At 51.7% G+C, this 26526-nt stretch overlaps 8 protein-coding genes across 8 annotated transcripts; all 8 read left to right on the plus strand.

Annotated features, from left to right (window-relative positions):
• Positions 1-185: 185 nt before the first annotated feature.
• N7519_010208 (chaperonin-containing T-complex subunit CCT2) lies at positions 186-1992 on the plus strand (the record flags this gene model as incomplete). The annotated part of the gene is made up of 4 exons (XM_057296981.1): positions 186-188; positions 265-422; positions 495-1869; positions 1933-1992. The coding sequence occupies 4 exons, from the start codon at positions 186-188 to the stop codon at positions 1990-1992; spliced, it is 1596 nt and encodes a 531-aa protein (XP_057144863.1).
• A 1252-nt stretch (positions 1993-3244) lies between these two features.
• N7519_010209 (glycoside hydrolase family 76 protein) lies at positions 3245-4733 on the plus strand (the record flags this gene model as incomplete). Its single annotated transcript, XM_057296982.1, has 4 exons — positions 3245-3335; positions 3392-3533; positions 3617-4085; positions 4137-4733. The coding sequence occupies 4 exons, from the start codon at positions 3245-3247 to the stop codon at positions 4731-4733; spliced, it is 1299 nt and encodes a 432-aa protein (XP_057144864.1).
• A 1059-nt stretch (positions 4734-5792) lies between these two features.
• ireA (bifunctional endoribonuclease/protein kinase IRE1) lies at positions 5793-9256 on the plus strand (the record flags this gene model as incomplete). Its single annotated transcript, XM_057296983.1, has 2 exons — positions 5793-8746; positions 8800-9256. 2 exons carry the CDS (start codon positions 5793-5795, stop codon positions 9254-9256), a joined length of 3411 nt encoding a protein of 1136 aa, XP_057144865.1.
• A 575-nt stretch (positions 9257-9831) lies between these two features.
• Positions 9832-12947, plus strand: N7519_010211 (uncharacterized protein; the record flags this gene model as incomplete). Its single annotated transcript, XM_057296984.1, has 2 exons — positions 9832-10088; positions 10151-12947. 2 exons carry the CDS (start codon positions 9832-9834, stop codon positions 12945-12947), a joined length of 3054 nt encoding a protein of 1017 aa, XP_057144866.1.
• Positions 12948-13476: 529 nt separating this feature from the next.
• N7519_010212 (Branched-chain amino acid aminotransferase II) lies at positions 13477-16108 on the plus strand (the record flags this gene model as incomplete). The annotated part of the gene is given in 5 exon segments (XM_057296985.1): positions 13477-13496; positions 13544-14576; positions 14631-14768; positions 14785-14998; positions 15042-16108. 5 exon segments carry the CDS (start codon positions 13477-13479, stop codon positions 16106-16108), a joined length of 2472 nt encoding a protein of 823 aa, XP_057144867.1.
• A 939-nt stretch (positions 16109-17047) lies between these two features.
• N7519_010213 (CDR ABC transporter) lies at positions 17048-21367 on the plus strand (the record flags this gene model as incomplete). Its single annotated transcript, XM_057296986.1, has 1 exon — positions 17048-21367. One exon carries the CDS (start codon positions 17048-17050, stop codon positions 21365-21367), a length of 4320 nt encoding a protein of 1439 aa, XP_057144868.1.
• Positions 21368-21890: 523 nt separating this feature from the next.
• Positions 21891-22532, plus strand: N7519_010214 (uncharacterized protein; the record flags this gene model as incomplete). The annotated part of the gene is made up of 1 exon (XM_057296987.1): positions 21891-22532. The coding sequence occupies one exon, from the start codon at positions 21891-21893 to the stop codon at positions 22530-22532; it is 642 nt and encodes a 213-aa protein (XP_057144869.1).
• Positions 22533-23653: 1121 nt separating this feature from the next.
• N7519_010215 (Kha1p) lies at positions 23654-26440 on the plus strand (the record flags this gene model as incomplete). Its single annotated transcript, XM_057296988.1, has 3 exons — positions 23654-23788; positions 23833-24912; positions 24974-26440. The coding sequence occupies 3 exons, from the start codon at positions 23654-23656 to the stop codon at positions 26438-26440; spliced, it is 2682 nt and encodes an 893-aa protein (XP_057144870.1).
• Between the last annotated feature and the right edge of the window lie 86 nt (positions 26441-26526).

Consider the following 26526-nt stretch of genomic DNA (forward strand, 5'->3'; position numbering starts at 1 on the left):
GTCACGACAAAAAGGAAACGTCGAGAGACATCGCGGGCGGTGATGGAGTGCAGCCAATCACAAGCTCGGACCAATCGTGCGGCAACTTTTCTCCTTTCCCACCCCACTGTTGACAGGAGAAGTTGATTCAACCTTTCCAGCAAGACATTTGATCTTTGGTCGATTGCCTTATTCAGCTGGTCATCATGGTATGCTATTCCCAAGTCGACCCCGCAAGGGCGTGGAAAATATGTGTGTGCACTGGCTCACCTCTACCCCTCCTAGGCATCTTTCGGCAATCCCACACAGATCTTTGGTGACGATGTCACTGAAGAGAAGGGCGAGAATGCCCGTCTCTCCGCCTTTGTCGGTGCTATCGCTGTCGGAGACCTCGTGAAGAGTACCCTTGGCCCCAAGGGAATGGACAAGATCCTGCAATCTGCGTACGTGGGGAGTTATCTATAATCCTATTTGCTGATATGACCCCGGAAATACTGACATGGTTGCTCTCGCAGATCAACGGGAGAGATCCTGGTGACGAATGACGGTGCTACGATTCTTAAGTCTATCGCTTTGGATAACGCTGCGGCTAAGGTTTTGGTCAACATCTCCAAGGTTCAGGACGATGAGGTGGGTGATGGAACCACATCGGTCACCGTTTTGGCCGCCGAGCTGCTGCGTGAGGCCGAACAGCTTGTCGCCAAGAAGATTCACCCCCAGACTATCATCGAGGGTTTCCGGATAGCTAGCAAGGCTGCCCTTACCGCTCTCGAGGCTACGGCCGTCGACCGCAGCCAGGACCCCGAGGCTTTCCGCAAGGACTTGCATGCCATTGCCCGCACAACACTCAGCTCGAAGGTTTTGTCCCAAGACCGGGACCAATTCGCCAAGTTAGCTTGTGAGGCCGTTCTCCGTCTCAAGGGATCCACCGACCTTTCTCACATCCAGGTTATCAAGAAGGCCGGTGGAAAGCTGAGCGATTCATACCTCGATGAGGGCTTCATTATGGACAAGAAGGTCGGTGTCAACCAGCCCAAGCGGTTGGAGAACGCCAAGATCCTGGTTGCCAACACAGCCATGGACACAGATAAGGTCAAGATTTTCGGTGCACGAGTCAAGGTCGAGTCGACCGGCAAGCTCGCTGAGTTGGAGAAGGCAGAGCGTGAGAAGATGCGCCAAAAGGTCGAGCGTATTAAGGCTCACGGTATTAACTGCTTCGTTAACCGTCAGCTCATCTACAACTGGCCCGAGCAGCTGTTCACCGAGGCTGGTATTATGTCCATCGAGCACGCCGATTTCGATGGCATCGAGCGCCTGGCTCTCGTTACTGGCGGTGAGATCGCCTCCACCTTCGAGCACCCCGACCAGGTCAAGCTGGGTGGGTGTGATCTGATCGAGGAAGTGATCATTGGTGAGGACACCCTGATCAAGTTCTCCGGTGTGGCCGCTGGTCAGGCCTGCACCATTGTGCTGCGCGGTGCCACCGAGCAGCTCCTCGATGAGGCTGAGCGTTCCCTCCACGATGCTCTGGCCGTCCTCTCTCAGACTGTCAAGGATCCCCGTGTGACACTTGGCGGTGGCTCCGCCGAGATGGTGATGTCCAAGGCCGTGGAGCAGGCCGCTCAGAACACGACCGGCAAGAAGCAGCTTGCTGTCGACGCGTTCTCTCGCGCTTTGAAGCAGCTGCCTACCATCCTCGCCGACAACGCCGGTCTGGACTCCAGCGATCTGGTGACTCGCCTGCGCTCGGCCATCAACAACGGTATGACCAGCTCCGGTCTTGACCTGTTGACGCCCGGTGGTGGTATTGCGGATATGCGTGAGCTTGGTGTGGTGGAGGCTTATAAGTTGAAGAGGGCGGTGGTTTCGTCTGCCTCAGAGGCAGCCGAGGTATGTACAGCACACTGCACTGTTTTTTTATTCTTGTTGCTCGATTTGCTGACTTTTTTTTAGCTTCTCCTGCGGGTGGACAACATCATCCGTGCGGCTCCCCGCCAACGCAACCGGATGTAATGGACACGATTGTGATGACATGGATGAATTCATCTCTGTACTCTTTCTATGAAGGGACTAAAAATGTGCAATAGAAGTTCAACTAAGTACATGATCTATCCATCTAGCCTTTTGTGTAGTCTACCAAGTAGATATACCATGCACTATGAGCTACGCCCTCTGGCATCGGTTACCCCAGATATGGCCTATAGCCTCGAAGTTATTGTATAGTCCTCCCTCTGCGCTCATACCCGGGTGAATGTACTGGGTGCATATAACTAGTTAGTTAACTAACTAGTTAAGTCTTTCTTCTGGCGTAGATCCTCAGGCAAAAGGATCGGATGCCAAGACCGGTTGGTTTAGTCCGTATAGCTCACCGAAATAACTTGCATAGCAGAACTCGTCTCTGTGAATGTTTTTTTGCTAATTTTGCCAACCATTTACCTAAACGCAATAGGGATTCCGCAACATAGTTTATGACACAAGGCCAGGTGTGAGACCTTGATACCTTAACAATCAGGCACCAATTTATCCAAAAGCGGAAGACTTAAAGCGGTCGCTGTCTGAGTTTGAAAAGCTTAGCGTAGCCAAGGCGAGGGCCAAGGCAGCAACATAGATGTATGCGAGGGATGTCGTTTTTGATTGATATTCTGTCTTACAGTAACCCATTCTCGTCCATCGACGCAGATATAGCAACAGCTATACTAGTACTCCATAAGGTCATAGATCTTGACAGGACGATCACATTCCCAGTCCGTGGATCATAAGTGGGCAACAGACCAGATCGGCATTGTCTGGACAACTTATGCTGTACTTTGCAGGTATCTTCGATAGAGTTATACTAAGATCAATGCAAATATCAAGGGGTGTCTCAGCGTTAAGCCCAGTGTTTCATTTCCCTTCTGCAGGGCTAGATTTGCCGCCAGGAACTGAGTCTAACCGTCATCGTTTTATTTTTAGGGGCAGTAGACCAATAATTCAGCAATAAACCTATACTCCCCCATTGTAAAAGGAGAAGAACAATATGTAGACTCAATAATTACAGGAATACAGAATATAGTAATAAGAACGTTAATGCGGTGAAATAGCCCAACATTCTTAGACGGAGGCAGCCCACTGTACCAGGGACTGTAACCCCCCCGGTACTGTTGCCGGTTACCCCCAGACCCCGTCATCTTTTTCTTAACCTTTTTACTTTCTCTCCAAACTTCTCTATCCCCCTAGTCCAACTCCCTTATGCCGCTGGCCCTTACACTCGTTTGAGATTCCACACATGATTTTGTCCAAGTGGCTGGCCACTCTGCTGGGCGGCGCGTTCGCCGTCCAGGGTGCTCTCGCTATCGAGGTGAACGTCGACGATGAGAGTAAGTCCCCCTCCCCCTTTGATCGCATCCATTGTCTAATTCAGTGCTTCTCTCAGACTCCCTCAAAAGCGCGGCCAAAACGGTCGCCACCACCATGATGGAATACTACGACGCTCGCGAGTCCAAAGACATCCCCGGTAAATTCGATGGCACCTGGTGGGAGGGCGGTTCCATGTTCATGACCCTTATTCTGTACTGGTACGTCACCGGTGACAGCCAGTTCAACGACGCCATCCAGGAAGGAATGTATTTCCAGAAGGGCGACGACAATTTCTTCCCAGCAACTACAGTCAGTACCTGGGCAACGACGATCAAGTCTTTTGGGGTCTCGCTGCTATCACCGCCGCGGAATTCAACTTCCCCGAACGAGAGGGCGAACCCTCCTGGGTATCCCTCGCACAGGGTGTCTTCAACACCCAGTACCCCCGCTGGGACACGAGCAGCTGCCACGGTGGTATGCGCTGGCAGATTTGGCCGTACCAGGACGGATACCTCACGAAGAACGCGATTTCAAACGGAGGACTCTTACAGCTTTCGGCCCGCCTCGCCCTCTACACCGGAAATAAGACATATGCTGACTGGGCCGAGCGCATTTGGGATTGGAGCGCTACAACTCCGCTGCTCAAGCAGGAGAACTGGAACATTGCTGATACCACGACTTGCGGCACGCAGTGCACGGATCATGGCGATTTCCAGTGGACCTACAACTATGCCACCTATATCAGTGGTGCTGCTTACATGCACAACTATGTATGTTCTCCTGCTATGCGGCACAGCGATTGATACTAACTTCGGGACTAGACTAATGGCACTGAAACGAAATGGAAGGAAGGTGTTGAGGGTCTCATCAAGACCTCGCAGCAGTTCTACCCGACCACCGGCTTCAATGGAGCTGGCGGCCAAATTCTATCGGATATCACCTGCGAAGGCAGCGGTAATTGCGATCGGAACCAGATCACCTTCAAGGCCTATTTCACCAACTGGCTTGGAATGCTGACTACAATTGTCCCCGGCACTTATGACCTGATCTACCCTCAGCTGAAAACCTCGGCCCAGGCCGCTGCAAAGCAATGCTCGGGTGGTGACGACGGCACGCATTGTGGTATTCGCTGGTACAAGCAAGCCTCTTGGGATGGGACCAAAGGTCTGGAGCAACAAATGGCTGTACTGGGTGTCCTGGCCGCCAATCTGATTCCCTTCTCGGGCAAGGCGCCATTGACTGCATCATCGGGTGGAACCTCCAAGAGCAACCCGAACGCTGGCACCAATTCCTCGGACAGTAATGTCCCCATATTGAACAGCATCGGTACCGGTGACCGTGCAGGTGCAGGCATCTTGACCGTCATCTTCGTCAGCGGTTGGGCTGTTGCCGTGACCTGGATGATCCGCGGCGGTTAAGATCATCTTCCGTTTAATATCTACCTCTTATCTTTCTTCGGATCATAACATGATCCCCTTTTTCTTTTGTTTTATAGTCCCTTTCTCTCCACATGCTTCTGTGGCCACATCCTTCTACACCTGTATCTATTTTGCTTTTTCTTTTCCCTTTCTTTCTGTCTTTTTAATTTTTTCCCCCTCCCCTTCACTAGCACTTCCGTGTACTGCACAAGGACGGGGTTGCGGCGTTGGATGTGCTGTTTTGATCTACATAGTCAGTTTTAAAAGATCCTTGGTGATAATGGATTGATTCTTTCTTCATGTGCCCTTATAAAAGTAGTGTGTTTTCTGGCCCTTGATTGGTTTTCACCCCTGACGCCAGGGTGCCTGACCCACCGTGAAAGGCTGGGGGATCAATCTTCGTACGGAGTACGGAGTAATCGTTCGAAGATCCACAGTAGAAGGCTCGTTCAAAATGATCAATCTATGTATCTTACCCAGAGAACACATGTCCAAGGATGACTATGATATGACTGTATATAACATTGACAACATACATATGTAGGTATAAAAAGGTACATGTCTATTAACGAATATCCTAGAGTAACCATATATTAAGGGGGATAAGGGATAAGACACTCTCGAAGGTTCTCCAGGGCTTATTGTTCTAGGCTATGCTGGATTCAGTGTAGATCGAAGGCGTGCGTGGCTAAAGTACCCCGTACCTCGCTGTTACAGCCGTGGACGCGGGAAAAGACTCGTCACAGCCTGTAATGTACACGTGTAATACACACAATCTCTCTGCCTGCAACATATGTGCTCATCTCCCTTCATCTCAATGTTTCTGCCATCCTGTCATTCTCATCATCTCTTGAATTGTGCATCATTATTAGACTGAATTTCCCACCGTTTTTCGTTTCCAGCATTTGTGGGTTGGGGGGATGATCCGCTACCCGGATTCTCGACTCGCTCCACAAGATCTTCTCCGTTTCAACATCGGCCCATGAGACGCCCTCCGCTACCTCCTTCGTTCCCTCGATTGTTCACCTACGACTCAACCTTCGTGCTGACAGCTCCACAATGCGGTGGCGGCTGCCGGGCGTCCGTTCGACACTGCCCGCCAGTGTCGCACTCCTCCTTCTCCCAACTCTGGTCGCTCCGCTGCAGCAATCAGAAGCCCATGACTCTATCTCTCGTGTCTCTGTGCCACTAGCACAGGAGTCATCAAATCATGCGGCCCCAGTGGCCGCACCACCCATCGTGAAACCCAACGATGCGAGCGCCCTTGCTACTCTGGCTCTGGCAGGCTCCGGCCGTGCCGTTCGAGCCCCTCCTGTCCAGGCCAGCAGCACCTCTGCGGGCTTGGCTTCGCAGCTTCACGCGCGGTCCTTGCAGGACTGGGAGGTTGAGGATTTTGTGCTGCTGGCGACCGTCGATGGAACAATTCACGCCCGTGATCGCAAGACCGGGGCTGCTCGTTGGGCCCTGGAGGTCCCGAGCAGTCCTCTGGTTGAGAGTATCTACCACCGAGCGAATCGTTCCAGTTTTGACGATACAGCCCCCGAAGACGACTTTTTGTGGATTGTCGAACCGAGCCAAGACGGTAGCCTTTATATCTACAGCCCCGCCCCAGACGCCGGCTTGCAAAAGCTCGGCTTAACCGTGAAGCAGCTTGTCGATGAAACCCCGTATTCCGGTACCGAGCCTGCCGTGACCTATACCGCCCGGAAAGAGACTACATTGTACACCATTGATGCCCGGACTGGCAGCATTTTGCGGGTATTTAGTTCCCGTGGTCCAATTACCGCTGCACCTGAATGTCGGAAAGTGAACGGAGAAGATCTGGACTCCGATGAGTGTGAATCGACATCTGGCACTTTGGTTCTTGGTCGGGTTGAATATGCCGTCGCCATACAAAACACCGAGACGGGAGATCCAATTTGCACCTTGAAGTACTCCGAGTGGGCACCGAATAACCGTGATATGGACCTGCAAAGTCAGTACTATAGGACAATGGATGAAAGCCACATTTACAGTATGCATGATGGCGTTGTGCTGGGATTCGATCACTCGCGCATGGATAGACCTCGCTATACCCAGCGCTTTTCATCTCCTGTGGCGAGAGTCTTTGATGTGGTTCGTCCTGCCAACAAAGATGGACCAGGTGCCTCTACCCCGCTGGTCCTGCTCTCACAACCTCTTCAGCCACCGGATCCTGATTATGGATCCCTTGACGATGAACGGGACATGCGTGTGTTCATCGATTGTACTGAGGCAGGGGGCTGGTATGCCTTTTCAGAGGAAACCTATCCCCTGGCCACGGGCCGCGCCCCCATGGCTCAATGCTATGACAAAGACTTCTTCCGCCATGGACAAGCACTCATGAGTCTGACTGCGCGTCAGCAGCGGAATGCGTTAGCCGGTGTTCACTCTCTCACTGGCCCTCGTACCATCCGTCCACATATTCCTAGAATCGCTGGGTCGTCTACTTCTGAACTCTCCAATGACACACCACGAGATATCATTCGCAGTCCTTCTGAGCTGGCTTTGCCTCCCGCCTTACGAAATAGCGCCATCATTCGCAAAAGCTGGGACAATGCTTTGGATATCGTTGTGACGTTGATTTTACTGTTCATCTGCACCTTCATTTACTTCAACTCGCATCACCTTCGAGATCTGGCCAAGCAGAAATTGGACATCAAGAACATCATCAACTCCAATGATAAGCCTTCTCTCTCGACCCCTTCCACCCCCGTCGTCGGCGGTGCTCCGGATATCAAACGTTCATCTACGCCAGCGCAGCAACTTCCTAATGTCACTGTGAACTTGGATTTGGATGATACATCACCAGAGGGAGGATCAACCCCCCGTGCCTCGCAAGACACTCCAAATTCTACCCCCCGGGTGCAAATTCGTGAACCGTCGCGTGGGCCTGATGACGAGGACGCCGATGAACCTGGAAAGCCAAAGAAAAAGCCCCGCGCTCGTGGATCTCGAGGAGGAAAGTCTCACCGCCGCCGCAAGAAGCCTGGCAGTGAGGGCGACAGCCCCGAGGGAGCCGATCAGGGCGTGGAGCAGGTCAATAACCTGGCCCCCCAGGCTCGACTCGAGGCCGATACCCAGATGGTGCGGACGGTTTCGAACGAGATTATTGAGATGGATGGCGTTGTTCGCATCGGCAGGCTTCAGGTGTTCACTGATGTTGTGCTGGGACATGGCAGCCATGGAACTGTGGTTTACCGCGGTTCGTTTGATGGAAGAGACGTCGCCGTCAAGCGTATGTTGATGGAATTCTACGACATTGCATCCCATGAGGTGGGCCTATTACAGGAAAGCGATGACCATCATAACGTGATCCGATACTTTTGCCGTGAGCAAGCCACCGGGTTCTTGTATATTGGCCTCGAGCTTTGTCCAGCATCTCTTCAGGATGTGATTGAGCGTCCTGATAACTACCCCGAGCTTGTTCAGACCGGCTTAGACATGCCCGACGTACTACGGCAGATCACACAGGGTGTCCGTTACTTGCACTCTTTGAAGATCGTCCATCGTGATTTGAAGCCGCAGAACATTCTCGTGGCTATGCCGCGTGGCCGTACTGTTTCGCGGGCATTGCGACTCCTTATCTCGGATTTTGGCCTGTGCAAGAAACTTGAAGACAATCAAAGCTCGTTCCGGGCAACCACTGCCCACGCCGCTGGAACTTCCGGCTGGCGTGCCCCTGAGCTCCTGGTGGACGATGATGGTCCTTTGTCCCTCGCATCCCAGCACACTGAGTCCTCGGAGCCCGCTGTGGTGGACCCACAGACAAACCGCCGCGCCACCAGGGCCATTGACATCTTCTCACTTGGTTGTGTGTTCTACTATGTCTTGACCCGGGGCAGCCACCCATTCGACAAAAATGGCAAGTTCATGCGCGAGGCAAACATCGTCAAGGGCCAATTCGATCTGGAGGAATTAAACCGGTTAGGCGACTACGCTTTCGAGGCGGATGATCTCATCCGCTCGATGTTGTCTCTAGACCCTCGCCAGCGGTAAGCATGTCTCTTTGCAAAAACCCACTTAACGTACTGACATGAATTTCTAGTCCTGACGCAAGCGCTGTATTGATGCACCCGTTCTTCTGGCCCCCATCAGACCGTCTCACCTTCCTCTGCGATGTATCTGACCACTTCGAGTTTGAGCCCCGCGATCCTCCCTCAGACGCACTGCTTTGCCTGGAATCAGTAGCCAGGCGGGTAATGGGTCCTGAAATGGATTTCCTTCGGTCATTGCCGCGAGACTTCAAAGACAATCTTGGCAAGCAGCGCAAGTACACCGGGTCGCGGATGTTGGATCTTTTGAGGGCTCTCCGTAACAAGCGCAATCACTACAACGATATGCCTGACCACCTTAAGGATAATATTGGCGGTTTGCCCGAAGGGTACCTCAATTTCTGGACATACAGATTCCCGAGCTTGTTGATGAGCTGCCATGCGGTCGTTGTTGAGCTGGACTTGACTCGCAATGATCGCTTCCGGAGGTATTTTGTGCCTCCAGAATAGATTTGTGTCCAGGGATATCTTTGGAAATTATATATGAACATACTTGAACAATTTGTCGTGTCTGTACACCCTTTAGCAATGGGCGATATACATAATGTAGTGCATCTGCATTGTATGGAACTGCCCAGGAACCCGTAACTTTAGAATATCAGTCAGGAACAAGATAGTAAACAGAATAAAATAGCATGAATGAATGACTCTTTTCTTCTGAGGTTGTCCTTCTCACTTAAATTGGCCTGTAGATGTGGCAGATGAGTGGATCGCGGACGTGACTAGTTCGCGCCAGTTTCTTCCGCGTTCTGATTTCCCTCCGCATCTTTTTTTTTGTCTTCTCGCCCACTCACCCTGCACCATCCCGCTTGGTGTTTGGCACCTTGTCTCTTTGAGAGGCCATGTGTGTTTGATAAAACCATTTATCTTAATTTTCTCCCTACCATTAATTACCGTTCCCCCGCCAGCTCTACTGGTTTTTACTAGCGACTACCGTCATCTCAACTTTCTTCCCCACGCGCTATTGCTCCAATTAATACCATCACCTGCATGTACATCTACTGCGTATTCTATTATCTGACGCAATGGTGTTTCTCCGACTTTCAATTAAAGTGTTCCCGCGGGAGCAGCTGAGCTCGAGCTCGAGCTCCAGCTGGGGCCGGACCTTCCTCGGCGCGCGAAAGACTACCAACGATGACTCCAGCCAAGGATCTGCAGTTTCAACGACATTGAAGAAACCTGGTGTTTTCTTGCTTGTCCTCAAACACCCCGAGGAGGTTTCGCTTGGCGGACTGGCGGGCATGATCCAGGAACATTGGGCCAAGCTGCACCCAGAGCTGGAGTAAGTGTTCATATACATATCCGGTTTGTCGAACTCCAATTGCTAACTTTGTTGGTTGATAGACCCCTTGCGATTAAGAAAATCCTCGATGATACGAAGGAGGACCTCGATCTTTATCCCGACCTGACCGTTGCTGATGTCTGGGTTGACTATGGAAAAGCTCGCACCGATGGCCTTGACCAGCGTGGCTCCGTTCGCGTTATTCAAAGGCCTACCACGGCTGCCCCGGAGCGATTCCCTTCTGTCGACCAGGATTGGGATGCTGCTATTGTTGCCTACGAGCGCAAGCGTGCCATGAAGGATAAAAAGGAGGCCATGGAGGCACAGTTCCCTGCTATCCAGGAAGAAGATGAGGACGGCAATGCCGAATCGCTGCGCACTCACTCTCGATCTCTGTCTCAATCTCACATCCAATGGGAGCATTCGCCTGCATCGCCTCGACGTACCAATAATGACTCTCATGCCTCAGCTCGGTCACCGGTTGAGCACCGCCATCGTGATTTACCTCTTTCTTCTGTTGAAATTCCTAATCCCGTTATCACTTCCCCTCCAGCCAAGTCCATGGGCCCTACAATTGCTGGCACGCCGCCTCCCAGGCGCGAGAGCGAGGAGCTCGGAGAGTCTCCATCACCAGCCGAGCGACGAGCATCCAGTTCCAGATCCCAACCTACACCTGTATCTGTAGCTGCTGGGTCACCGGAACCGCAGCCCAAGTCGCCAAAGCTCGCAAAGCGGCCCATTGCGAGCAGTACAGCGAAGCGGACAATTACCCAAATGCCTGACGATGCTGAATCCCCACCTATTTCGTCTGCGCCCAATACCCACCAACAGGCGCAGTCCACTGAGGAGACTACCGGGAGCTCAAGTGACGTGGAAGCAGAGTCTGCTTCGCAGCGTATTGTGAAACTACCATTCAAGCCTGGCATGACTAACGGAGTCAACGGACAAAAACATCTGGCGGCAGTGGCTAAGAGTGTATCCAAGCCTCCGCAGAAAGAGCAAGCGGAAACGGTTATCGGGGTCTCCAGTGAGGGGTCCAGCGAAGAGGAGAGTGAAGAGGAAAGCGATAGTGAGGACGACAAGGTTGAAGCGGAGAAGAAGAACGCCGAGCAGGACAAAAGAGAAGCAGAAGATCAGGCTGGTTCTGACGACTCTGACGACTCTGAATCTGATTCCGAGTCCGACGCCAGCGAAGAAAATGGTCCCAACGATGAGCTCATCACTCCTCGGGTTGATCACCCTGTTCCGATGACTGAGGATGTGGTTGACCTAGACGGCGATGTTCAGATGGAAGAGCCTGTGGTAGCTAGGAGCTCACAGTCCTCAGATCAGCCGGATCTCTCGATGTCGAAAACAAACGGTACAACTCTTGAGACTCGATCTCGCAAGCGGAAGCAGGCCCCCGAAGAGTCCACATCGGTCAAAGAAGCTCGCCAAGGACAGGCCCATCCCTCGACTCGTCCATCGACCCCTCCTCGGTCTGTGCCTGCAGTTGTTATGCCCTCCGCGCAGGCTCGTCAGTCCATGTCGAAGTCGCCAGCTGCCCAAACGAGCCCACTGCACAGACGGGTCCGTGCGCCTTCTTTCTCGAGCCCAGCTCGACAAGCCAGCGTCCGGGAGGAGAACGAAGCGCCTCCTAAGCCTCATCCATTTGGAATTGGGCTGGGCATTACACAGAGCCCTCCTAGCAAGCAGCCTGTCAGGTTGAATCTTTCGCAAGAATCTGATGCAACATCCACCCAGAATTCTTTTGGCGGATCGCTTTTCCCAAGTAGCAACGTGCCTGTTACCAATTCTTTTACTTCTGTTAACAAACAGACTCCTGTGATTGACAGAACGAAAAAGCTACACTCCGCCATCCGTGGCAAGGATTCTCCGGCAACGGAGAGGCGATCCGTGTCTTTCGCCGAGGGAGAGAGCCTTGCTTCTAGCTTGGATGCCGCCCCACGCTCTACTCCGCGCAATACTGCGATTAGCAAACCCGCCCCTACCACCAACGCTACCCAGGGGACGCCTTCGAGCACAACCCCAGGAAAGGCCACGCCGAAGAACAAGTCCGCTGTCAAACCTACCCCAGGAACACCCTCAACCTCCACTTCTAGCAAAACCACGCCTAAGACCAGGGTCAATAACCAAACACCCAAATCTACATCCGAACGTGCCCAGGCACCACCATCCAGTTGTGACGTGATCTACCCGCCCGGCTTTGATATCGACCAGTTGACTCAGCAAGTTGAGATCGAGAAGAAGGCGAAAGCGCAGGCTAAGGCGGACGAGAAAGTACAAAAGGAGAAGGAAAGCGCGGAGAGGACAGAGATCGAGCGCAAGCTTGGGGAAACCCATGACAACCCCCAGCTTGGCCTCGTTTTAACTGAGATGCAGAATCTCTTGAAGAAATTGGCCAATTCCAGGCTCGATATGGCCAAGCGAAAGCAGCACCGCGCTCGGCTTGAGGTCTTGCGTGAGGACCTGAAAGCCTGTGAACAGAGACTGGAAGCGCAAAAGTCCACACCTCGGCAACCTGTCGCAAAAAAGCCAAATGTAACCCTCAAGGACATGCTGAGCAGCCAAAAGCAGGAAATGGCTGCTAAGCTGCGACCCGAGCCCAAGTCTGCCCCGGCACCTCGCAGTGATGTGTATGAAGTGCCCAGCTCCGGCGAGTCTGAGTCTGAGTCCGAGTCCGAGTCCGACTCCAGCAGTGACGATGATAGCGAGAGTGACAGTGAGGCGGGCGACATTATGCCTGACGGCCAGTCCATCAAACTCCCCAAGCCCGGACTTAGCGGTCCAATTAAGATGCACGTTTTGCTTTTAAAGATATCCTATTGTTTGCATGCATACGATGCCTTGCTTTGTTAGCCCTGTCAACATCGAAATAACCCTGTACAGTTTTTTCACCAGTGTATGTATGACATTGAGCCAATGCTGAACCAGAAATGTAATTTCATTTCAAATGTGGATGAACCCAGTTGAGATCAAAGACACCTAACTCCTGAATGGGAATGCTAAACATTGGATTTGTATTTCTATACAAGGTAAAGCCCACGGGTGTATATATTGACTCTACTACCTGAGCCGTTGGGTTGGGTCTTCGGGCGATAGTAACCGGCCTTAATTTCCGGCTCGGCCATGTGTTCTGGAAACCCATAGGACAAACCAAATGGCCATTAATGGAAATTATATAACTTTTGGCCACTCGGCTACGCGGTGATTCGATCTGGCATCATCTTGATGTTAATTTGCCATTGCTCCAAACTTGGCGTAGCCCAATCTTCCACAATTGGAGCAAACGGCTATACGTCGATAGCATCAACTGTCAGTTGATCAATCCCCGTACGACCCATTCGAGCTGTTATTTTGCGTTGGTGATCGACCACTACTCCCAACCATGGCGGCCACAATGCCCAGGTAAGTATCGCCACGGCACAAAGCCAGTCTCATCTAATGCACCGTAGCACGGCATACACGCCGCACCCAAGCAAAATGATGAAGGCAGCGCAGTGGATGGGTACACGCAACGTCGAAGTGGGAGTCGTACCCAAGCCTCAGATCACAGACCCGGGCGACGCCATCGTCCAAATAACCCACTGTACGATCTCCGGCTCCGACATCCACCTATACGAGGGCCAACTCAAAGACGCAATGGAAAAAGGCGACATTCTCGGCCAAGAAGCCATCGGCATGATAGAAGAAGTCGGCCCGGATGTCAAAACCCTCAAAGCAGGCGACCGGGTCATCATCCTACCCGTCATTTCATGCGGTACCTGTCAGTACTGCCAACGACAGCAATACTCGCTCTGCGACAACACGAACCCATCCAAGGAAATGGAAGCCGCGTATGGCCACCGACTCTGCGGGAAGCTGGGCTACAGCCGGCTCTGTGGTGGGTATCCAGGTAATCAGGCGGAGTACTGTCGCGTACCGCATGCGGACTTATCGTGTGTCCGGGCGCCGGAGTATATCGATGCACGGAAATTACTGGGTTTGACGAATGTCGTGACTACCGCTTGGCATGCGCTGGAGTTGGCTGAGGTGCAGGAGGGGGATGTGTTGGGTGTTTGGGGTTGTGGGCCTATTGGTCTCGCTACGCAGCGACTTGCGAAGCTCCGTGGCGCCAAGAAGGTCTTTGCCATGGATAAGGATTCTCAGCGACTGCGGATTGCGGAGGACTTTGGCATGACTCCTGTTGATGTGGATAGTCATCCTGATGTGGCTGAGTATATTTTGTCGATTCAGGACCATGGCCTTGATAGGTCCATTGAGGCTAGCGGGTACCGTTGCGTGGGGAAACAGGAGTATCCGGCTATGCAGGCGATTGGGCTTGAGAAGGATAGTAGTGACACATTGGCGGCGATCATCAAGGCAACCCGTAAGGGTGGGAATGTGGCGTTGGTTGGGGATTTCTTCTTCACGACGCGTGATTTCCCGATTGGGCCGTTGATGCAGAAAGCGCTGACAGTCCGCGGGGGTCAAACGTGGCCCCAAAGGGTAGGTTGGGTTCTTTTTTTTCTTTTTTTGGAATTGCTAGCTTACCAGGTGCAGTATTTTCCGTTTTTAATGGATCTGGCGGTGCAAGGCAAAATCGATACGTCATGGATGTTCACGTATGTGGACGAATTCGAGAACATCGCGGAGATGTACAAGAAGTTTTCGCTGCATGAGATCCCAGGGAAACTGAAAGTGTGTTTAGTGACAGCTTCTGGACGCAGTCAACAGATGCAAGGCTATAGCGACCTGCCAGTCACGGAGGTTGGAATCTGATTTGAGTCAGCATAGTCAGCCAAAACCTTATAGAAGCACGGATATAAATACGCGTGGGCTCCCCGCATTGGTAAATCCACACTTCATCATGTTCCCCCCACCACCCATTGCTCTCGATTGGAATAACCTGGGCTTCAAAGTCCGGGATGGTAAGCAATTGCCCTTTAGTAATCAGTAGATTCTCATTCATAGCAGGCAATGGCCATGTCGAAATCCACTTCTCCCACAGCGGTGAGAACAAATGGTCAGCACCGCAATTCGTCGCCTCACCCTTCCTACCAGTGCACGGGATGGCACCGGGCCTGAATTATGGCCAGCAGGTCTACGAAGGTCTTAAAGCCTTCCGTCACCCAGCCAATGACAAGATAACCATCTTCCGGCCCGACCGCAACGCCAAGCGCATGCAGTACTCCGCCGAAGTGGTCTCGATGCCTCCCGTTCCGGAGGATCTTTTCATCGAGTGCGTGCGGTTGGCAGTTGGCGCAAACGCCGAGTACGTACCACCCCACGACTCCGGCGCTGCGATGTATGTTCGACCCATACTCTTCGGCTCCTCTGCGCAGCTGGGACTAAGTCCGCCGGACGGGTACACACTGGCTGTATTTGCTATGCCGACTGGCGTGTACCACGGAGCTAGCGCGGTTGAAGCGCTAATCTTGGAGGACTTCGATCGCTGTGCACCGCATGGAACCGGTGCTGCCAAAGTTGGTGGAAATTATGCGCCTGTGCTGCGACACAGTGACCGGGCGCGGCGGGAAGGGTTTGGGATTACCCTTCATTTGGATAGTGCGACTCGCAGTGAAGTCGATGAGTTCTCGACTTCTGCTTTCATTGGAGTGAAGCGGGATGGCGATCAGGTCACTGTGGTTCAGCCGGATAGCCGGAATGCAATTGACTCGGTTACGGCGGCGTCGGTGCTGGAGATTGCCCGTACGCTGGGATACCGCGTGGAGAAGAGGCGGGTTATGTACGAGGAGCTGCGCGAGTTTGATGAGGTTATTGCTGCTGGTACGGCGGCGGCGTTGGTCCCTGTGGGTAGTATTACGATGCGGTCCCGTGGTGATAAGTTTGAGTACCGTTGCGGGGCTCAGAAGGAGGGTGGTGAGGTTTGCGTTAAGTTGCTGCAAACTCTTCGCGGTATACAATCTGGGACTGTCGAGGATACCTTTGGTTGGAACTATGAGGTGCAGGCACCACCGAAGGGATGGACACAGCAAGAGCAGGAAGAGATTGAGCTGAGTGGTGCCAATGTCCCATAAACAGGAAGTGCTGGAATTAGTCTATCCAAAAAGATGCCCTGGATCTCGGTTTTGGTTGCCAACATAATTATAAGTACTTGTGGATGGTTTTCCACCTCAAGCCAGATACGTCCTCTTGACTGTTTCGGTGTGACTATGTATATTGGACCAAAAAAGATACCAAAGATACTTGAGAAGAAACTAAAACAGATATAGCGCTCAGCACTCCGGGTGTGGTCGTACTTCCCAGAATCGGTACGAAGAAGCGAACACCTACATGCACCTCGTTCTGTCAATCTTCTTCCCCACACATTCATCAACTCTACCCCATTTCCTATTAACTACCGTCCTTGTGACAAGAGGGCAATCCATGTGAACGAGACGCTGGGAAGATGTCACCAAGCAAGCGTGTGGAGTATTATTGACAAAAACGGAAGGTACTGCACCCAAGAAGAGCTACGGTATAAAGTATACATGTACATACATTAGGGGAGGAATAGGTAGGTACATATGTACTATTGTCAACTCCTTCGAGCTTTTTACCTTCAATCTCATCACCTCTGTAAATTCGAAAATGCGCCCAAATGTATATATAGGGTAGGTACGCCCCTAACTACGTAGAGACAATGGAGATAGGGGAAATACCCCTAATCACCGATACATCCAGGGCTTACGCTCGGGGATAATCTTGCATCCACGCCCAATGCTTTCCAAGGCTGTGGACTAAACCCGCCAATGATAGCCCAGGAAAGCTGTCAAAACCCACTAAGAGACATCGGTGGAACGGAGTCCGTTCCTCCGTTATACATCGGAAAGCCTCCATACCGAAAGAATTATGGATATCTTCGGTGTTCCTTGTCCGTTTACCGATGAGATGAGTTTGATTAAAAGGGTCGGGTTCGCCCGATGGTTGTTCCAAGAGACTCCCACACAATCACATACACTAGTCCACTCCTCGCCATGGAGAAAGACTATGATGAGCCCGAGTTCGCTCCAATCACGGGGCGAGTTGGGACTGTACTAGAAGAGCGAGAACAAGAAACCTTGACCCGCATTGCCTCTAGCAAACTTGGCCAGCAGCTTTCACGATCGGCAAGCAAGAAAGAGGGTGTCGCTCCCCACCTCGATCCCACCAACCCCCAATTTGATCACGGCCGATGGGCGCAAATGGTGTTGGATCAGGCCAACCATGCAGGCATTGATATCCCCCACCAAGGCGTGGTCTTTTCCAACCTACGCGTGAGTGGTTCTGGCTCTGCTCTACAATACCAGGAAACCCTCACTTCCAGTTTGAAAGTGCCCTTCCGAGCTGCGACGAGAGCTTTGACCGGGCGTACCTCATCATCACGACAAATCCTCCGCGGCTTCGATGGCTTAGTCCAGGGCGGAGAACTCCTTCTTGTCCTGGGTCGACCTGGTAGTGGATGTACCACATTTCTGAAGACCATCTGCGGACACCTTGGGGGTTTGACGTTGGAACCCGAAAGTACACTCCATTACAAAGGAGTCGCATTTGACCATATGATCAAACATCACCGAGGAGAGGTCGCATACAACAAGGAGGTCGACGTACATTTCCCCCACTTGACTGTGGGCCAGACTCTCACATTCGCCGCCCATGCTCGTGCACCGCAACAGCGGCTGGAGGGTGTGTCCCGCAATGAGTACGTTGAGACAATCACTCAGGTGGTCCTGTCTGTCTTCGGATTGTCCCACACCTACAACACCAAGGTGGGCAGCGAATTTGTACGAGGTGTCAGTGGAGGCGAAAGAAAGCGAGTCAGTATCGCCGAAATGTTTCTGGCTCGCTGTCGCATCGGAGCATGGGACAACAGCACCCGTGGTTTGGATGCTGCATCCGCCCTGAAGTTTGTGAAATCACTGCGTCTTTCAGCTGATATGGGGCAATCCTGTCATGCCATCGCAGCCTACCAAGCGTCGCAGTCTATGTATGATCTTTTCGACAAGGTCGTCCTTCTGTACGAGGGATACCAAATTTACTACGGACCTAGGGAGCGTGCAGTATCCTATTTTGAAGACATGGGCTGGGAGAGACCTGAGCGCCAAGTCAGCGGTGACTTTTTGACTGCCATCACCAACCCAGCAGAACGGATCGCACGGCCTGGCATGGAGGGCGAGGTTCCCCGCACAGCGAAGGAGTTTTCCGAGCATTGGAAAAAGAGCCCAGAGTATCAGCTCTTGCAGAAGGATATCTCCAAATTCGAAAGTGAACATCCGCCGAATGGAGACGACGCAAAAAGACTCCTAGAAAGCCATGCAGAGCAGCAAGCCCGCCACACTCGAGCTCGCAGCCCATTCCTACTCTCCATCCCTATGCAGGTGCGGCTTTGCATGCGCAGAGCCTACCAGCGAATGCTTCAAGATCTCCCAACAGCCATGGCACCTGTTGTTGTTCAGATCGTTCTGTCTCTGATTATTGGATCCATCTTCTACAATACTCCGGACACCCCCAGTTATTTCTTCCAAAAGGGTGCAGTGATGTACTTTGCTGTGCTTATGAACGCCCTACTTACGATCAACGAAATCCTTCAACTCTATGCTCAGCGACCTGTTGTTGAGAAGCAAGCGGGATATGCATTTGTCCACCCGTTCACTGAAGCACTAGCCGGTCTTGTCGTTGATCTACCGATCAAGGTCATACGAATCTCAATATTCACAGTAGTCCTCTACTTCATGGCAAACCTGCGCCGCGAAGCGGGGGCGTTCTTCACCCATTACCTATTCTTGCTCACTGCGGTCCTCGCTATGTCTGGCTTGTTCCGCAGTATCGGTGCATTGACAAAGACGGTCGGGCAGGCCATGGCAATTGCTGGCGTGATTGTGCTCTGCATTGTTGTTTATACCGGGTTTACTCTCCCGCAGCCGTACATGCATCCGTGGCTTTCATGGATCCGGTGGATCAACCCGATCTACTATACCTTCGAAGGGCTCGTCGCAAATGAATTCCATGGTCGAACATTCGACTGTTACGAATTCATACCAAGTTATGGAACTGGTACGTCTTTTATCTGCTCCGCTGTCGGTGCAGTTGCGGGTCAGCGAACTGTATCTGGCGATGCTTTCATTGAGAAGAACTACCAGTACAAGCATTCTCATCTGTGGCGGGACTACGGGATTCTCATCGCCTTTTTCCTCGCCCTCAATGCGCTGTACTTGGTTGCCACAGAGTACGTCACTGATGACAAGTCAAAGGCCGAGGCCTTGGTTTTCCGCCCTGGACATGCGCCTAAGTATCTACAGGAAGGCCACAGCATTGAGCTTGGAATGGAGGAGGTCAACAAGCTCGAGATACAGAGAACCAATGATACCATCCGTCTACCTCAGCAAAAGGACATTCTCTCGTGGAAATCCCTCAACTATGACATCCCTGTGAAGGAGGGCACCCGACGGCTTCTGGACAATGTCAATGGCTGGGTCAAGCCTGGTAGTCTCACTGCCTTGATGGGTGTTTCCGGTGCTGGAAAGACGACACTACTGGATGTTCTTGCACAGAGAGTCTCCATTGGTGTTGTCTCTGGTGATATATTCGTGAACGGCAAGACACTTGCGGCAAACTTCCCCCGTCGGACTGGATACGTGCAACAGCAAGATCTCCATCTTGACAGCACCACTGTGAGAGAAGCTTTGCGTTTCAGTGCTATGCTTCGTCAGCCCCAAAAGGTTCCCAAGCGGGAGAAGTATGAGTATGTGGAACAAGTCATTCAAGTTCTGGGCATGGAAGACTTTGCCGAAGCGGTGGTGGGAAGCCTGGGAGAGGGTCTCAACGTCGAGCAAAGGAAGCTGCTTAGTATCGGGGTCGAACTTGCCGCAAAGCCTACCCTGCTTATCTTCCTCGACGAGCCTACTAGCGGTCTCGACTCCCAAAGCTCTTGGACTATTTGTCAGTTCCTCAGAAGACTTGCAGATCACGGCCAGGCTGTTCTCGCCACAATTCACCAGCCTAGTGCGCAGTTGTTCCAAACCTTCGATCGTTTGCTCTTCCTTGCCAAGGGAGGAAAAACCGTCTACTTTGGCGATATCGGAAATCAATCCTCCACTCTTCTGAAATACTTCGAGCACAACGGTGCTCGACCATGCGAGCAACTGGAGAACCCCGCGGAATATATGTTGGAAATGGTTGCCGGCGATTCATGTCCAATAGACTGGGTTGAGGCCTGGAACAAGAGCCCAGAGTATGAAGAGGTGCAGGCTGAGGTCGAACGACTTCATCACGCCCGCAAGCCGTCTGCCCATCGACCTTCCCTTGACGAGTCTGATGAGTTTGACGACGACAACTCGGAGTTCGCCATGCCACTCAGCAGCCAACTGTACTATGTCCTTGGACGAGTCTTCCAGCAGTACTACCGTCAGCCAGAATATGTCTACTCCAAGTTCATTTTGGGCATAGTATCTGGTTTATTCATCGGCTTCTCATTCTGGAAAGCGGACAACACCCAGCAAGGCTTCCAAAACGTGCTCTTCAGCATTTTCCTATTGTGCACAATTTTCAACACGCTTGTCAACCAGATCATGCCGAAATTCGTCGCCCAGCGCTCCCTTTACGAAGTCCGCGAACGTCCATCCCGCATCTACTCCTGGAAAGTCTTCATCCTATCCCAAATGCTCGTCGAAATCCCCTTCCAAGTCTGCCTCGGCATCTGCTCCTGGGCCTGCTTCTACTGGTCCGTCTTCGGCGCCGACCAAGACTCCGAGCGCCGCGCGCTGATCATGCTCTTCATCGTCCAATTCTACATCTACGCCGCAAGCATGGCACAGCTAGCTGTCTGCGCAATCCCAGAGCCCGCAATGGCCGCTATGCTTGCTACACTGATGTTCGGTCTTTCCTTCATCTTCAACGGCGTAATGCAGCCGCCAGATGATCTCCCCGGATTCTGGATTTTCATGTACCGCGTCTCGCCGTTTACCTACTATATCAGCGGTATCGGGGCTACGGCGCTCCATGGTCGCCCGGTTGAGTGCAATGCTGCCGAGATGAGTGTCTTTGATCCGCCTTCTGGCCAGACCTGCTTCCAGTATATGGAGAAGTACCTCGTAACTGCCCCCGGTAGGCTTGCTAATTACAATGCTACTGCTGGTTGTGAGTACTGCTCCCTCAGCTCGGCGGATCAGTATCTAGCTGGTAGGAAAATTGAGTGGGGTGATCGTTGGAGGAACTATGGAATCTTTTGGTGCTATTTCATCTTCAATATCTTCGCTGCTATTACGCTCTATTACCTCTTCAGGGTTCGGAGCTCTAAGGCTAAGATAAAGAAGGCTTGATTGGCCCAGTTGGTAGTTGGTGCCAGAAGGCCTTGCTTCTACTCCCGTGTGGGATCTCCGCTCTTGTACATTTACTACATATTTTGGTACCTGGTTCCTTTAGCCGCTGATAAAAGGCATTGTCTTAAGATACATAATCAAAGGTTCATATCCTTCTTTTGTCTTTGTCCAACCACAGCATGCACGGTAGACATTCCTTGTTGCCTTTTCTTCATGTCTGAGAGTTAGGGGGGGCTTACCATTCAGCAACAAAGAATTCACAAATTTTTCTCTATCTCAATGAAATATTTCAGTCTAGAATATTCGCGAGTCTGAGATCTTGTTTATCATTCTTTGATGCAGTCTCTGGTTGTTTCTTCCGTGCAAGATCCAGGAAACCACCCTTTCTGTGTCTCAGACGGTCTATATATACCAGCTACTTTCTCCTCAATGTCCTTCTGCATCTACAACTTCAACATACAGTTCTCTCATAGTAGACCATATCAACACTCTCAGGATTCTTACCAGTCTCGGCCCAGCCAAAATGGACGAGTACTGCCTACCTCGAACCCAACTCCCTGAACGCCTCTACCGCGTGCAGTACGACAAGTCAATGACGAATGACGTGGAAAACGGTCTCACCGCAAATAACATGCAAACGTTCACCGTGAACTCAACCGAATTTGGAATTCAAGTTGAGCGTCACATCAACGACCTCAGTGACGAAGGCACCAGCATGTTCATCTCGACCTTTGCCAGCAAGGCCCAAGCCGAAGACTGGATGTGTCGTAAATGGCGCTCGTATGGCAAAGGCGCTCAAATCCTGGAGATCGAAACCAGACATCTTGGTCATGGGTACGTGTACCGCGCTGGCGAAGTGGCTCAGGCTCTGGGGTTGGACACGTCCTATACCACCTATGACGACCTCCACAGCGAGTATTTGATCCTGCACTTCATTCCTGCTCGCGCTATCGTTGCTCGCCGCGCGAAGATGGTTACTCCTAAGCTGGAGGACGATGCATCGCCCGCGCCAAGCCCTCGGACGGGCAGCATCAGCGCAGGTGTAATGGAGGCTTTCACTGTCCCAAAAAAGCCTAGAAATCGCAGCGTCGTTGTTGCCCAATACCAACCCTCTGAGTACTCACCTACCGGTTCAAGAGAAACGTCGTTACGCTCGAAACGCTAATGTTGATTGGCCCTACGACATTCATAAGACTACTGGACTATGGCGATACGGTATTACTTGTGAGGTTATTGACGTCTGAATCTTTAAGAGTTGGATGTCAGTGTTTTCTTTGATCTGCTCTACAGTTGGTTCTGTATTATTGCGCTTTATTTTATCCCCAGATAGACTGAGTCCATAGATAAATACAACTCCCAGCATCTCATCTTTTTATTCTGTTTAAACTTGAAAAAGAAAGATCTGACGGCTCAGACAAGATTTGAGTACCACAACCTAGTATAGTTATGCGCCAAGGAATCGAAGTATGAGGTTTACCCACAATACTGTGCGGTTGATGTTGACATGGAAAGCCATCCAATGAGCGATTTATTCGCTTCACGGCCCTCATGCGCGCCCGCTCAAGCCACCAACTAGGCTATTCATGGCGTTAACCTCCCAGACCCCAACAACCGAACCTCTCAAATAATACCCGAAGTAAGGATAGAAACAGCTGAAAAGCGCTAAAAAAAGTCATAAATTTGTCTAGCGAAGTAGCCATAATACCACCCGGCCCAGTGGTATGAAAATAATCATGTACAATCAGATGTCACATTACCAAGGTGTATCCATAGAGAACCCCCTCTAAAGCGACTGTGGTTGTGATTTGTTGGTACACTGTGGGGTTGTAGCTGGGTGAGATAATCTGGGGTAGATCATCTGCCCCAGAAAGGCCCGAGCTGTCATCACCACGTGGGAACTTTACACAAGAGCGGAGATTATAATACTTCATTAATATTTTAATATTATTGTGGTAGATAGTGAATATTGTGAAAGAGGAATGTAGGGACTTATCCCCCAGGCCGGATGCGGTGATATTGTGATATTTCTTTGTTTCCGTCGATAAGAGAAGGCAAAGGAATGACTTTCAATTTAATTTGATTTAAATCGTTTAACTTTTGACCATTCCATTTTGAGGTTAGCGAGCCCAAGCCGTTGGAAGGATCCATGGGACATTAAATCTTATTGGCCCTCGTATTAGCTCAAGCTGACTCCCACTTTCATTCCCGGTTATTTCAGTCTCCAACATCTTGACTTGCAAAATCATCCTTGCCTGTTCTCTCTGTCTAAGCTGGATATTACCCAGCATGGCGACCGCCAACGCGACCACTACTGCTACGGCCAGTAGCACTAATGTAGTCAGTCCGCAAGGTGGCATCCTCGAAGGCGGCAACCCAACCCATTACGACTCCAAGAATCCACTGGTGTTGTTTATTATCCAGGTAACTATATCGCCATCGCAGAAAATAATTTGGCTGACAAGCAGGCCGTAATAATTATCGTGCTCTGTCGCCTGATCCACTGGCCCCTCTCGAAGCTTCGTCAGCCCCGAGTGATTGCAGAGGTTATCGGGGGAATTGTTCTGGGCCCATCGGTGATGGGCCGCATCCCCGGATTTACCGACGCTATTTTCCCGGCCGCCAGCATTCCCAGCCTCAATGTAGTCGCCAATCTAGGCCTGATTCTCTTCCTCTTCTTGGTCGGTGTCGAAACCGACCTTCGCTTCCTGGTCAGTAATTGGCGGGTCGCTTTGAGCGTCTCCGCTGCGGGCATGATCTTGCCATTCGGCTTGGGTTGCGCTATCTCTTATGGCCTCTACCATGAGTTCCACGATGACCCTAGTACCAAGCCCATCGCCTTCGGTACCTATCTGCTGTTCATCGGTATTGCCATGGCCATCACGGCCTTCCCCGTGCTGTGTCGTATCCTCACTGAGCTGAAGCTGCTCCCAACCCGAGTCGGTGTTATCGTGCTGTCTGCAGGTGTTGGCAATGATGTAGTGGGCTGGATCTTGCTCGCACTGTGCGTCGCTCTTGTCAACGCGGGTAGTGGCATCACGGCTCTGTACGTGCTGCTAGTTTGCGTTGCCTACATGCTATTCTTGACTTTCGCTTTCCGCCCGCTGTTCCTTCGCTTCCTCGAGAAAACTGGCAGTCTGCAAAAAGGGCCCAGCCAGTCGGTGGTCGCCCTGACATTGCTTATCGCTCTGGCGTCGGCCTTCTTCACCCAGATCATTGGTGTTCATGCCATTTTTGGAGGCTTCGTTATCGGCCTGATCTGTCCGCACGAAGGCGGCTTTGCCATCAAGCTTACTGAGAAAATTGAGGATTTGGTCGCTGTTATTTTCCTCCCACTTTATTTCACGCTGTCGGGTCTGAGCACTAATCTGGGCCTTCTTGATTCTGGAATCGTCTGGGGTTATGTGATTGGTGTAATTGCCATCGCGTTCATTGCGAAAGTCGCCGGAGGTGCTGTTGCGTCGCGGCTTTGTGGTCTTTTATGGCGCGAAAGCTTTTCTATCGGTGTGTTGATGAGTTGCAAGGGTTTGGTGGAATTAATTGTGCTGGTAAGTACTAATTCTGCAGGAAGTTCCCCGATTGAGAATGTAGCTGATTCAATCACCACAGAACATTGGCCTCCAAGCCAAGATTTTGAGCACTCGCACATTTACAATTTTTGTCGTTATGGCCTTGGTCACCACATTCATGACCACTCCATTAACTACCTTGCTGTATCCCACATGGTATCAGGTTAAGGTCGAGCGATGGAGACGCGGGGAAATCGACTGGGAAGGCAATCCTGTCCAACGCGATGACCGTAATGACAGCGTCGCCATTGCCAAGGATCAATTGAAGACCGTCCCAGTCCGCAAACTCCTCGTCTACCTTCGCCTCGATGGCCTTTCCGGAGTCTGTACTGTAGCAGCTCTCCTCAGCTCAAAGCGACGTGCACCCGTGTCATCACGCATTCACCCTGCAAAGATGCCAAAGCAGACCGAGGAAACCGTTGAAGATCCTATGACCTCGGAAGAGGACGAAGACAATACCACACTTAAGGTCCACGGTGTTAGGTTAATGGAATTGACGGACCGTGATTCCAGTGTCATGAAGGTTGCTGCTGCGGGCGAGCATGCGCTGTGGGATCCGGTGGTGAACACCTTCCGCGCGTTCGGAGACTGGCATGATCTCTCGCTCATGGCAGGTGTGTCCGTTGTCCCTGAGCACTCTTACGCAGACACTGTCATCGGCATGGCGCAGCATGACACCGCAGATATGCTCCTTCTCCCCTGGAGCGAGACTGGAACACTGGCCGACCACCATAGTGGGCTAGAGATCGACGACGCAAATCGGTTCTCTAACGGCGCCTACACAAACTTTGTCTCTGATATCCTAGATCGGGTCGCTGGCCATGTCGGTATCCTAATCGAATACAGTCCAGCCTCAACATCATCAAAGCGACCCGTGATTTCACGCACCGCCAGCGGTATGAGCCTCCAGGGCTCTACCTTCGCCCGCCAGCCAACTGGCAGTCACTCCCACCATATTGTTCTTCCATTCTTTGGCGGTTATGACGACCGCTTCGCTCTTCGGATGGTCATGCAGCTCGCTCAGAATGACCAGGTCACTGCGACTGTTATCCAAATTGGTGGATTGGGCAGTGAAGGCACCAAACCAGGGGTGTCCACTGCAGCATCCGCTTCCAGCTCGAGTGCACCCCCCGTATCTTCCTCTCAATCCGACATGGCTTTCTTCGAGACAATTCGAGATTCAGTGCCAGAGGAAATTCAAGAGCGCGTCGTCTTCCACCAACCAGTTGCGAACGAAACCATCACCGACGCAGTCCAGATGGCTGTCGTTGCTGTGCGTGAAGAACTTAATAACACATCCAACAAGGCAAACAATATTGTCATCGTTGGTCGTCGTAGTATCTCTTCTGAGATCGAGCTGGGTCCTGAGGACGGTATTGGCCATGATACCCGTCGGACTCTGGGAGCTGTCGGTACTGCGATGGTACAGCCCGAGAGTAAAATTTACGGTAGTGTGTTGGTGCTGCAGGCTGGGACCGATACCGGCTTGGCTAATTACTACCGCTGAATGTATTTTGAAGTATGGCTGCAAGCGTGAATATTTTGATTGCAATATATTTGGGGAGATATATAATTCGCTCATATGAACTTTTT

This window comes from Penicillium mononematosum (assembly GCF_028829835.1).
Source record: "Penicillium mononematosum strain IBT 11891 chromosome Unknown utg000005l:1.0-9366267.0:1.0-9372171.0, whole genome shotgun sequence".
Taxonomy (NCBI): domain Eukaryota; kingdom Fungi; phylum Ascomycota; class Eurotiomycetes; order Eurotiales; family Aspergillaceae; genus Penicillium; species Penicillium mononematosum.